This window comes from Alexandromys fortis, unplaced genomic scaffold, assembly GCF_014885135.2.
Source record: "Alexandromys fortis isolate MF-2015 unplaced genomic scaffold, M_Fortis_MF-2015_v1.1 scaffold_218, whole genome shotgun sequence".
Classification (NCBI taxonomy): Eukaryota; Metazoa; Chordata; class Mammalia; order Rodentia; family Cricetidae; genus Alexandromys; species Alexandromys fortis.
Window position 1 is genome coordinate 390272 of NW_026068112.1, and position 12748 is coordinate 403019.

A 12748-nucleotide genomic window follows, 5' to 3' on the forward strand; every position below is an offset into this window, starting at 1 on the left:
AAGGTGCGCTTATCGGGAAGATTCTAGCCTACAGAGCTGCCTGGGAGAGCGGAGCCTGGCGTCTCTACTCCAGAGAGCAGAGCTGTCAGGTCTGTCTGAGGAGTCTTACCTCACTTCCTCTTCCTCCTGTTTACTCCTCCCACCTATGTTTTAACCTATCAGGGCAAGCAGTTTCTTTATTTAATTAACCAATGACCTTCCTCCATCAATAGTGAATTTCTGGCTATAATGAAGCAGGGTTCCGATGAGCAGGCAGCTGTAGTCACAGGACGTGTTTCTCTAAAGTCTCCTCTGATTAGGTGTAATTGGGATGGCCTTTGGTTAGGCCTAAATCCCAGCTCAAACAGAAGGAGGCTGTTCGCTTCTAACATAGTGCGGTGGTCTGAATGAGAATGGCCTCCAAAGGCTCATGTTTCAAATTTTGGTCCCTAGCTGGTGGGACAGTTTGGGAAGAGTTAGGAGGTGTGGCCTTGTTGGAGAAGTTGCACTCCTGGAAGCAGGCTTTGAGGTTTCAGAAGACTCACTGTGAGTTAGAGAACATGATAGAACATGACAGTTGTGTGTGTGTGTGTGTGTCTGATGAGTATATGCCACTTGTGGAGAGGCCCATGACAACCAGAAGAGGGCAATCCATCCTCTGGGGGTGGATTACAGACAGTCATGAGCCACACAATGTGAGTGCTGGGAACTGAACTCGAGTCCTCTGGGAGAGCAGCAAGTGCGTTTTACCACTGAGCCTCTTTCTCCAGCCTAGATGGTCATTATTTTGATATCACAGTTGGCTCCATGGGGGGCGCACTGATTGTCAGCATATTTATAAATGTGTGCAGGTGTCAGCACCACCCCTAAAGAATCTCCCACTCTAGCCCACAGCCGTTTTCTGTCCACATAGATGTCTCTTCTCTACATAGTTTGAATGAAATTATGCTTTCTTTTGGGTGGCTTCTCTCGCTAACATAATCTCCTGGGGCTCACCCATGTTGTGATAGCATACTTCATTCCTTTGTGACTGACCCCTTCACTGTATGCACGCACCACATTATCTTGATATCTGAGTAGTTTTCCTCTTTCGGCTCCTACCTAGAACATTATTATTGTGTGAGAGCTTTGTGCATTGTAGGCTAAAGTCACCACATTGGACAGAGTGTCATCTGAGCTACCAGAGCTAGTGTGGGGCTGGAGACATTGATTAGTAGTTCAGAATGCTGTGTTCTTGCAGAAGACCCAGGTTCGGTTCCCAACACCCACACTAGGCCGCAGACAGCTGTCTATAACTCCCTCGTCTGGTCTCCACAGGCACTTGCAGGAATTGGTACACATAATCTCACTCAGGTGCACACATACACATAAATAAAAAGTAAATAAATCTTTTCGAGAACTTTTTGGAAGCTAATATTAACTAAAGGGTTATCCCCCAAATGAACATTTGTTTATTATGAAAATGCAGGATCGTAGGCCCAGTCAACTGTAGTCAGTATTTACTTACCTGCAATAAATTGAGTCTTCGTTGTCTTTTTTTTTTTTTTTTTTAGAGAGCATGATCCTTGCAGACAAATGAGAATCTTGGTTTGGGCTTTAACCTTACCCCATCACAAGCAGTCAACAGTAAAGAGTTCTAGTCCTCACTAGAAGCAACTGGGTCATCTCTGTGAGCCAAGAGGCTAAGACCCGAACCGAATGGACACAGTTCTTCTAATGGAATAGAATCGCTGTTTCCATGAGATTTAGGATAGAAGTGGAGGGGAAGGGGATGAATGTGTTACCAGTTGGCCTGAGAAGCACCTTCTGACCTTCAGTCTCTAGAACTGTCCGTTCGTTCCTTCTTAAGACTTCTGACAAGAATGCATCCTACTGGCTGACCCCAGACCAGCCACCCTTTTCCTGCCGTGTCCCTCCCAAGTCAGAGCTAACCATGACACATGGTGGGTTCTCTGTTTCACTGAAATTTACATTGGATTCAGTTAAGCCCTCAGTGGCTATAAATCTGCAAAGCAACTAAAGGTTTCATTTTCCAGTCCCTTCCTCTAACTAGCAGAGGCACGGGGTCTAAGCAGCAGGTAAGTGGGCCGTCCCCTTCCACCTAGTGATTCACCGTCCTCACTGCAGACAGGGAGTAGATGCGTAGAAAAGTGAAACCCGTCCAAGTGCCACTGTGGCTCTCTCCTCCCTTGACTCGTAGAACAGAGTCACCTGTGCTCACAGGAGTTGTTCTCTTTCCAGCATGGGGGTTCCCTAAACTGAACTCTGGTAATCCCGTTACCCACCGAGCCATCTCACAAGCCCACATGCCCACATGAAGATTTTTGGGTTTTGTTTTTGTGTTGGACATAATTAGGATAGTATCGTGTATACCATTCCATACCAGGTTTACTTTGGGCAGTGAGGGAGATTTTTGCAGCAGTAAATGGCTGCATAGTCCAGGCTGGCCTTGAACTCATAGCTTTTGCTTCAGCTTCCCAGAGTGCCGGACTGCAGGTGTGAGCCAACACATCCAGACCCTATTTGTTTTTACTTTCGTTATATTGAAAACATTTTCAGTTGTTCACACATTCTTTACAATAATTTTAATTTCATTAAGATGTAAAGATATGACTTTAATCATTGTAATCAGCCATTTAGATCATTTATATTTTAAAATACATAATGCTACAATAAATATCATGTATATTATTAATAAATCCATGCCCCTGAGCTTGATTATTTTTAAGTTTATCCCAATTCATGTGTCCGGCTTGAATAGAAATGTGAATTTGCTTGACATTTCTGGAAAGCAACTTAGTTAACATTTTGTACTAAAAAGTCTGGCACGAGCTCCATGGCTCCTGCTGAGTTCTGTCGGGTTTGTAAGAAGCCCCTACCCAGGGCATAGGACCGTCCTTCTCAACTGATGAATGATGTGGGATTCCCCTCTGTATGCTGTGAATATCACTGGTTCATAAAGGAACTGCTTTGGGCCTGTAGCAGAGCTATAGGGGAACAGAGCTAGGCAGGAAAAACTAAACTGAATGCTGGGGGAAAGAAGGGCAGAGTCAGGGGAAGCCATGGAGCTGCCGCTGGAGACAGATGCTGGAACTTTAGCTGGTAAGCCACAGCCTTGTGGCGATACACAAGTTAACAGAAATGGGTTAACTTAATATTTAAGAGTTAGCCAATAAGAAGCTAGAGTTAATGGGCCAAGCAGTAATTTAATTAATACAGTTTCTGTGTGGTGATTTCGGATCTGGGCGGCTGGGACAAACAAGCCACCATCCTTCAGCAGATGAAGCAGTTATCTGACTGCACTCGTTAGTCACGCTCAGCAAATGAGACCCTGGAAACCTGGGTTTTATTATCTGTGAATCCTATTTCAATTTTAAAATGAGAAGGTAGAGCTGGGGATACAGCCTAGTGTAGAGTACCTGCCTGGCATGCAAGGCCAGGGTTCAGTCTCCAGCAACGCATGTGACAAAATGAAAGTAGAAAAAGCAAAGCTCTGGAGCACGGGCTGAGATTTCCCCTGATCTAGCCTCGAGATTGTCTTCTCACTGTGTGGTCCAGGGTAGGTGTTGGCTCCCATAACCACTGATGCCAACCGGTTCTGGGGCGCACACTCTATAGCAGGCACTCAGGAGGACATTACAGGGCCGGAGAGACGGTCAGTGCTTACGAATGAATACTGCTTTTACCGAGGTCCCAAATGCAGTGCCCTGCACCCACATCAGACGGCTTATGATGACTGTTACTACAGCTCAGGGACTCCAGCATCCTCTTCTGGCCTCCATAGCCACCTGCTCTCATAGGCACATCCCTACACACACACACACACACACACACATAACTTTAAAAATAATAAAAATAAATGTTTTTTTAAAAAAACACTGTAACACTAAGGACTAAATTACAATGTGTGCCTACGTTGTGCTACAATTGTTTTAATACCTTACACCTATGCTGTCTACTACCATGGTCTCTAGTCACGTGTAACTAACTATTGAGCTCTTGACTGTGGCTATTTGACTATAAAAAAACATTTTGGATTTCAAAGAAAAATGCAAAAAAATAAAACATCCTATTAATAATTTTAAATTGATTATGTGCTGTAATGATAATTTGGGGTATATGAGTTAAGTAACTATTCACTGAAATTTCCCTTTATCTTAGTGATTTTTAATGACAACCAGAACATTTTCAATTACCTCTGCATCTCACATTTGTGACTTTTAAACACTTGCAATTTTGGTTTTGTTCCTTGTTTGTTTTTTAAGACAGGACCTCTCCACATAGCCTTGGATGTTTTGGAACTCGCTCTGTAGACCAGGCTGGCCTCAAACTCAGAGTACTGCCCACCTCTGCCTCCCAAGTGCTGAGATTAAAGGTGTGTGCCACCATGTTCGGGTCCAATTCAACTCTGTTTAATTTTTATAACAGCCCAATGAGATCTCACTTCACGGGTGAGGAAACAGATAGTAAAGAGGTCATGAAACGAGTTTGTTTCTCCCTGCTCACCCGAACACTCGAGGGAAGTAAGACCGGCTGTGCTTTCTCAGATCCTTTGCTTTTAAACGTCACTTGTAAGCAAAGCATGAAGCCTCTGCCAGTGAGAAAATAATGTAAAAGCGAGGACGCAGAGTCATTTCATTTTACGGTGTTTGTCATCACAAGTAAAATTTAAATAAAAATGATTAATTGGATTGACTAGTGGCAGCTGATGAGAGTTTGGAAGCAGGAGGGACTAACGCTTGCTGTCAGCGAGTGCGTTAGAGATCCTTCCTTAGCACGGAACACTAGAAACTCTGCCCTTCTCCTGTGACCACAGTTGGTTCAGTCCCTGAATTATTTACAGAAAAATTAGGATACTGTGACAGAATTTGCATTTCAAAGAGAAAGAAGTCCAGACCACACCATTCTTCAACTCGGTGATCTCGGGTTCCACTGAAAGTGTGGAGCCACATCGCTTTATAGGGATTTCCTCTGTGGGTTTGTTCCTGCCTCTGACCAGCTTCTCCCTAGACTGCTTGTGTGTGATTATCTCCTCAAGGTGCTGGAGAGGAAGCCGTGAGGGCGTGAGGGAGCCTAACCTGAAAGTAGAAAAGTTGAATTTAACCAGAACACAAATCTAAGTATGTCTCCTGACCCTAATTTATGATACATTAACTAAAGACAACTTTTCATCATAAAAACAATATACAATTTTTATATAAAAATAATAGAGCTAGGGGCTATAGAGATGCTCAGCAGTTAAGAGCACTTGTTCTTACAGGTTCCATTCCCAGCACCTACCTGACAGTTCACATCTGTAAGTCCAATTCCAGAGGACCCTCTTCTGGCTTCTGCAGGCACTGTACATACACATAAATAAATAAATCTTTAAGATATTAAGAATATTAGTTATAAGCACCGTTAAACCAAAATGAGGTACTAAAATATCAAACTGCCACCGTAAGAATTGCTGCCACTGACCTAGAGCGTAGTCTGTGGTCTTCGCCGCGTGTAGAAACCTTTCCCCGGCCTTTCACTTTCTGATTCTGGCTCTCCCTATGCGGCCCACACTAGCCTCGAACTCTCAGTCCTCCTGCCTCTGTCTCGTGAATGCTGAGATTAAAGGTGTGTGGTACCACAAAGGCTATTTTTAAATAAAAGACAATGTGTTTTCAAGAAATACCTTTGTCAGTTTTATTGATGGAATCATATTGTTGTTTGATTGCCAATCATCAGTTTTTTCTACATTAATAAATATTTTTTAATTTATTATTGTTTTATGTGCATTGGTATTTTGTAGGTCTGGGTGAGGATGCTTGATCCCCTGGAACTGGAGTTATAGTTGTGAGCTGCCATGTAGATGCTAGGAATTGAACCCAGGTCCTCTGGAAGAGCAGCTAGTGCTCTTAATCTGTGGGCCATCTCTGTAGCTAGCTCCCAATAATAAATATTTTTATGCACCCAATTCAGGAGCTATCTTGAGATATATTACTTAACAATTGTTTTTGAGTCAGGTTCTCATGTAGCTCAGCCTGACATCCAAAGATATATCCAAGGATGGCCTTGACCTCTGGTCCTCCTGAGTGCTCAGATTACAGGTGTGCACTACCATACCTGTTGGAGCAGTGCTGGGGATTGAACCCAGGGTCCCATGCATGCTGACCCAGCCGCTGGCTGATATTCTCTGTCATTGCTCACTCAGAAACTGTTAGAAACGTTTCCTATGCGTCCTTATGCACTGTCCATGTGGTTAGCAGCTAGCTGAGCATGAACCGGTGCTAGAAGGCTTCCTTCACTCATCTAACCGTCCTAATCCGAGCAGTAAGGTCACTGTGATCCCAGCTTCCAGATGAAAACCAGCAAGATGCTAGCTGATTTGCGTGGATCACATCTGGAAGCACAGAGTTGGGATGTGTCTGAGCTCCCTCCTTTGTGCTCGCAGCAGTGTGAAGATATGGCTGCATGTAAGGGTAGAAACATTTCAAAATGCTAGCCTGCCCACCAGAGGAGGGCGTTGTTGTTGTTGTTTATTGGTTTTTCAAGACACTGTCTAATGTAGCACAGGCTGGCCTTTAACTCCTGATCTTCCTGCCTCCACATCTTGGGTGTTCGCAGCGGTAAGAAAGCATGTCTGTGTGCCTGTCTTCTTATTGCTGACTTCCTCTTGGACCTGCATGACTGAGAGCACAGTGGTTCTTTCCCCTGGAGTCCGTTTCCCTTGCAGGTACCGAGGGCCTTTCTCCTTCTTCCTCTGCACGTGGAGCTCCAGTGAATCACACACACAGTGCTGGATTCCTGCAGAGTCTCAGTTTCTTCTCAGTGAGAGAAGTAATAGATGGGGCCAAGAGCTTTGTTGTTCTTCTTCTTCCTCCTCCTCCTCCTTTCTTTCTCTCTCTCTCTCTCTCTCTCTCTCTCTCTCTCTTTTTTTTTTTTTTGAGACAGGGTTTCTCAGTAACTTTGGCCTGGAACTAGCTCTTGTAGACCAGGCTGGCCTCAAACTCAGAGTACTGCCCACCTCTGCCTCCCAAGTGCTGGGATTAAAGGTGTGTGCCACCATGTTCGGGTCCAATTCAACTCTGTTTAATTTTTATAACAGCCCAATGAGATCTCACTTCGCGGGTGAGGAAACAGATAGTAAAGAGGTCATGAAACTAGTTTGTTTCTCCCTGCTCACCCGAACACTCNTTCAGTGTTTCCCGTGGTCCGTTCTACAGAAGTGTGTTTGGGGAGGTACTGATAGATCCATTTTAAAGAATGTACATGAGATGAGACAGAGCTGCACAGGCCTGCACACTCTCCTGAAAGTCACAGTTCTCATCAGAGTGTACAGAGACAGCCGCACAGGCCTGCACACTCTCCTGAAAGTCACAGTTCTCATCAGAGTGTACAGAGACAGCCGCACAGGCCTGCACACTCTCCTGAAAGTGACAGCTCTCATCAGAGTGTACAGAGACAGCCACACAGGCCTGCATACGCTCCTGAAAGTCACAGCTCACATCAGAGTGTACAGAGACAGCTGCACAGGCCTGCACACTCTCCTAGAGAGTCCAGTTCACATCAGAGTGTACAGAGACAGCCGCACAGGCCTGCACACGCTCCTGAAAGTCACAGCTCACATCAGAGTATACAGAGACAGCCGCACAGGCCTGCACACGCTCCTGAAAGACACAGCTCACATTAGCATGTTAAAGATCTGAGAAATTGTACAGTAAGAAAACTTCTAAAATTTGTGCTTATCACTTGATATTTATAAAAGAAATAGCATTTATGTTAGAAAGCACACCACAGTGAACACATGAACCGCTGGCCTGGCTCCAGGACTATAACGTTGCCCGGCACCATGCGCTCCTCTCCGGTTGCAGCCCTTATCTTCCCTCGCTCTGATGCAGGGCTGTGCATCTTTGTCTGTCAGCAATGGATAGAGTTCTACTAATAATGTTTAGTTTTGCTTGGTTTTAATCACAACAAAAGTAGTATTACACTTTTTTTTTGTAGGTGTTGCCTCCAAGATTTATCTCTATCATTCTGTGACTTTGTTCATGCATTCTTCAGTGCTGTGTGACATTTCCTTTTGTGGACAAGCCAGTTTTCTTCTGGATCACCCGTCTATTGAAACCTGAGAGGCTTTTTGTTGTTTTTACCTATTTTGCTATTGCTGTTGCTGCTTTCAAGGAGTAAAAGAAACAAGAGTCAGGAGTGTTGGCGTACTCCGATTACATGGTTTGCAGGCACAGGAGAAGAGACTTGGAGTGCTGTGAGCTGGCAGAGGAGGAGAGAACAGGAGAGTGAGCAGGATGTGCCTGTGACAATCTCAGGCTTCAGCGAGGGAATTGAACAAGCCTATATTTCTCAAATTAGAATATGATTCGTCCTGGGGACATGCAAGGACACAAAGAAATGTGACATGTCTTTTGTAGTATCAATTTTCATGTAATTTGAGAGATAGACAAAGGAGAATTAAATTAAAAAAATAAATGAACTTGTGGCTGGAAAGTCCAAAAGTTTTCAGGAAAACAGAAACCCCAAGTGCTGGGTTCTATGTGTGTACCACACTTGGATTAACACAGTTTCTTCTTACATGGTCCATAAGACACAAAAACTACATTTCCCATTTACTACACTACTCAGTGTGTATATGGAAGGGGTATGCATAGCATGGCACATGTGGGCATTAGTTCTCCCTTCCACCGTGTGCACCCAAAAGTCAGACTCAGGGCATCCGGCTTAGCATCAAGCACCTTTACCCACAAAGCCATCTCCCCAGCCATTCCAGTGCATGGATACATTAGACAGTGTTAGTCCCGTGGGCCAGCCTTTCAGCTCTCCCTCCTCTCTCTTGTTATGTCTGCCTCTGGACCATAGTGACTATGAGAAAGACGCTTAGACTTGTACATGCATGTACATATGTGTGTAGTATTGTCAAAACATTGTTTAGGAACAGTTATTCATAGAAATTACCTAGTGATTAGCAGAACACTAATGCTCTGAGTATTGGTTGCTGCTCTGTTGCCAGAAACTAAAAAGATGATACAAACATTTTAAGAGGATCTATTTTTGTTTTGTGTTTGCTTGTATGTGTGCAAAGGCCGGACGAGGGTGTCAGACCCCTGCAATTGGAGTGACAGATGTGAGGTGCTGTGTGTGCCGGGAACCGAACCCCGGTCTTCTAGGAGAGCAGCCTTGTTCTTCACCACTGGGGCTTCTCTCTAGCCCAGTGCCTGCCTTCCTGCGCATGACCGAGTCTCTGAGGCTTGCTTCCCAGACTCCTCTTCCATCTGTAGAGCTGGGGAGGAGCTTGAGAACCGCACAGAGGAAGAGCAGTGCTGACTGCCAGTCCAGTGCTGTTTATGCCACACGCTGCCCAGGGGTGCTTGTGTATCTGGCTCTGAGAGCCCCTTACAATAGGACTCGTGAGCTGTGGCCCTGTGCACACATAGCTCCATGTAGCTCACAGTCATGCTCAGGAAACGCTTATTAAATTGAATTTAACTGAATTGAACTGGATTCTAGCTCCACAAGAAGGTTTTTTAGTTTGTTTTTAGGTGAAATTGATTTTTTTAAAAAAATCTAGACAAGAAAAGGCATTCTTTTTGTTTCATTGTTTTTAAACAGTCTAAATTTAGGATACAGCCACCAATATGTTCATTGCCCATAATTTTTAAGCATTCTCAGCAATGACTCATCAAAGTCCCTAAATAGCTATCTGAAAAGTCACAATAGCCCTGGGAAACAAAATTAGGTTTGGCAAAATACCGTGTCTTCTCTTTGCAGTCAGGAATGTGCGGGCCACCGATCTGCATGGGAGGAACCCACTGCATAATTTTAGCACGTTCTTTTCCTTCCTACTAGAGTCGAGAATGAGCAAAGATCACTTGACAAGGTCCTATAGGGCACCCAGCACAATTTCTGTCTTACTGGAGACCGTTACCTTTCCAGATGGCAATGACACCTCCTGTCCTGACCCTAGCTCAGTGTCCTTTGGTATTTCCAGTCCAGTGGCCAAAAGGCGAGGCCAGACAGAGGCACCTGTGTTTCAGCAGAAGATAAATGAGCTTTTTTTTTTGTCTCTAATGGAGTCGAGAATGTAAATCTTCCAAGCCCCAGAATCTCCCAGGTCTGAACTACAGGCAGTTCTGAGGCACCCTCCAGTCATCTCTGCTGTAGAGCTGTGTCTTGATCTTGAGCATGCCTACGAGCGCCATTAGATAGCGCTCATGTTAGAAGCACCGCTCACCACTGACGAATGCTTTAATAATTCGTTTATTCCGCTGATGTTGTGGGCGGCTCCACTAAGCCCGCGGGAGCTGAGTAAACTCCAGCCTGAGCAGACCCTGTGTAAGGTGAACGGTGAGGACCAGACCTCAGGTTGTCCACCAGCCTCTGCGTGCGTTCATGACACACTTCACACACAGATGGTTTGTAGGAAGATGTTGAAGAGGAAAGAGTATCCAGCTGATAAATCTGTGTTTTAGGGAGATAGAGATAATAGGTGCTAAAGCAGTGGTTCTCAGCCTGTGGGCCACAACCCCCACAGGGCTCACATAGCAGATGTTTCTATTACAACTCATAACAGTAGCAAAATTACAGTTATGAAGTAGTAGCATAATAATTTTACGGTTGTGGGTCAGCACTACACGAGGAACTGTATTAAAGGGTCAACACATTGGGCAGGTGGAGAACCATTGTCCTAAGGTTTAAAAGATCTCAGATCCTGTAATTTCTTTTTAAAGTCGCAGTGGGTGGGACACCAGCTGACACACTCGATGACCTGAGTTGAGCCCTACCAGCTGTCCTCTGACTTCTACACAGACACTGTGGCACACGTGAGGCACGTGTGACTACACTCACCACCCAGGAGGCTGAGAGAAAACGCTTACGTGAAGCCAGCCTAGGTTACATACTGAGTTCCAGGTCAGCTAGAGCCATGTCAAAAAATTCTGTCCAAAAAAAAAAAAAACAAGGAAAATTTTAGCCAGGCAAGGTGTTGGCGCACGCTTTTAATCCCAGCACTCAAGGCAGAGGCAAGCGGATCTCCTTGAGTTCAAGGCCAGCCTGGTCTACAGATTGAATCCAGGACAGCCAGAGCTGTTATACAGAGAAACCAGAAACAAAAGGAAAAAGAAGACACAGTCGTGTGCTTGGATGTTGTCAGCCCTGGCCTGGATGCTTTATCCAGCATCCTTCTACCCAGCACACAGCATCAAACCATGTTCAGTGCCAGGAAAATGATGCTCTATTCTGGTGAGGCCTTTGCTTTTCTGCTAAATAACCTGGACTCTCTGTGTCAGTTTCCTAGAGGAAGTCCTGGCATCGGGGCTGCACAGCCGCAGCAGGGAGAGCACACAGGCCACCTCGAGGTCAGCAAGCAGAAGATGAGATGACGATGGGTACCCCTGCCTCAGCCCTTCCCTGCCTCCCGGGGCCTCAGGAGGGCTCACCAGGACTGGCGCGCGAGCCCATCCCAACCCCCTTGTGTTCTGTATCGAATAAATGTGTTCTTTGTGTATTTGACAGCGGCTGCTTTAGAGTTTGATGGGCTTGGTCGAGATTGTTCTTGAGAAATGGATTGTCAGAGATATGAGGGATTCAGAAAGCCGTGTGCGATACACGGTACCGTCCCTTATGTCCTGAGCAAGAGAAGTTCCATGTGACGTGAGTCAGCCATGTGAAGGACCATGGGATTAGAACTATGGGCAATTGACTAAGCCTTTCCCTCAGATCACATTCAGAGAGGCAAGTCCTTCCTCCGCCCAAGTGGGAGTGTTCTAAAAGACTAGCAAGGACAGCTTCCTCCTCCAGCTGAGACTGCCCCCCTACAGACACCACCACCTGAGACTAGCTAGCCTCTGGGGGAGGGGGGCGTACCTAAGTGCCCTGAGGTTCCAGGTTGCTGAGGCAGAGTGCATACAACCCACCCAGCTTTTCTGTACTTGTGTTTGTGTCTGTTCTTTCTTCACACCCTTACTGGCCCAGGAAGGGGTCCAGGACACAGCCCCTCGTCTCCTGTTCACCTCAATCTGGCACACTCATTTCTTTGGAGAGCCATTTGCTGTGGCATTGGGAACCCCTGTAGGGTTGCAGTAGGAATTCAGTCTGCAGAGATATGAGTGATTTTGTTTGATTTCTTTGAGGCTCATTCATGGGAATTCACAAGGTGAGACTTGAGATGGTGTTATACCATACAACGAAGGCACAGCCGGTCCCCGGGCATGGCTAGTTATGCCAGAGCAGATGAAAACTCTGGTCTCAGTTTTTCCTCTCCTGAAAGTAGTAAAAAGTGATGATATCAATAATGGTAGGAAATTAAGGTCCTCACATAACTGAAGCAAAAACACCACAGCACAGTCCCTGGTTCTCTGTAGAATAGGTCAACCAATCTCCTGGAGCTGGAGTTACAGCCTGCCCAGTGTGGGTGCTGGGAACTGAACTCAGGTCCTCTGCAAGAGCAGCAAGCACTTTTGACTGCTGACCCAGCCCTCCAGCCCCTTAATGTATATGTTGATAAGTATTCTCTGGCATCATTCAAATTTATGTGATATGAACAATATTGGGAGTATTGGTCTTTCTGTGGCAGGCTCAGTTTCTTCATCCATAAAGTGAAAATAATTAGTGCCTTCCTCATGTGATGACAAAGATTAAATACAGAGATATGGCCGGGCGATGGTGGCGCACGCCTTTAATCCCAGCACTCGGGAGGCAGAGGCAGGCGGATCTCTGTGAGTTCGAGACCAGCCTGGTCTACAGAGCTAGTTCCAGGACAGGCTCCAAAGCCACAGAGAAACCCTGTCTC

At 45.5% G+C, this 12748-nt stretch overlaps 1 protein-coding gene across 2 annotated transcripts in view; it reads left to right on the top strand.

The window, feature by feature from the left end:
• Vps45 (vacuolar protein sorting 45 homolog) overlaps window positions 1-11469 on the top strand; it is a 62742-nt gene extending 51273 nt beyond the window's left edge. For both annotated transcript variants that reach the window (XR_007589065.1, XM_050124599.1), the window contains one exon: window positions 11247-11469. Coding sequence is in view for 1 of the 2 variants with exons in the window: in XM_050124599.1 (XP_049980556.1) it covers window positions 11247-11334 (88 nt within the window). In the remaining variant the exon portion in view is untranslated. The remainder of the gene's footprint in view (window positions 1-11246) is intronic.
• Window positions 11470-12748: the final 1279 nt, after the last annotated feature.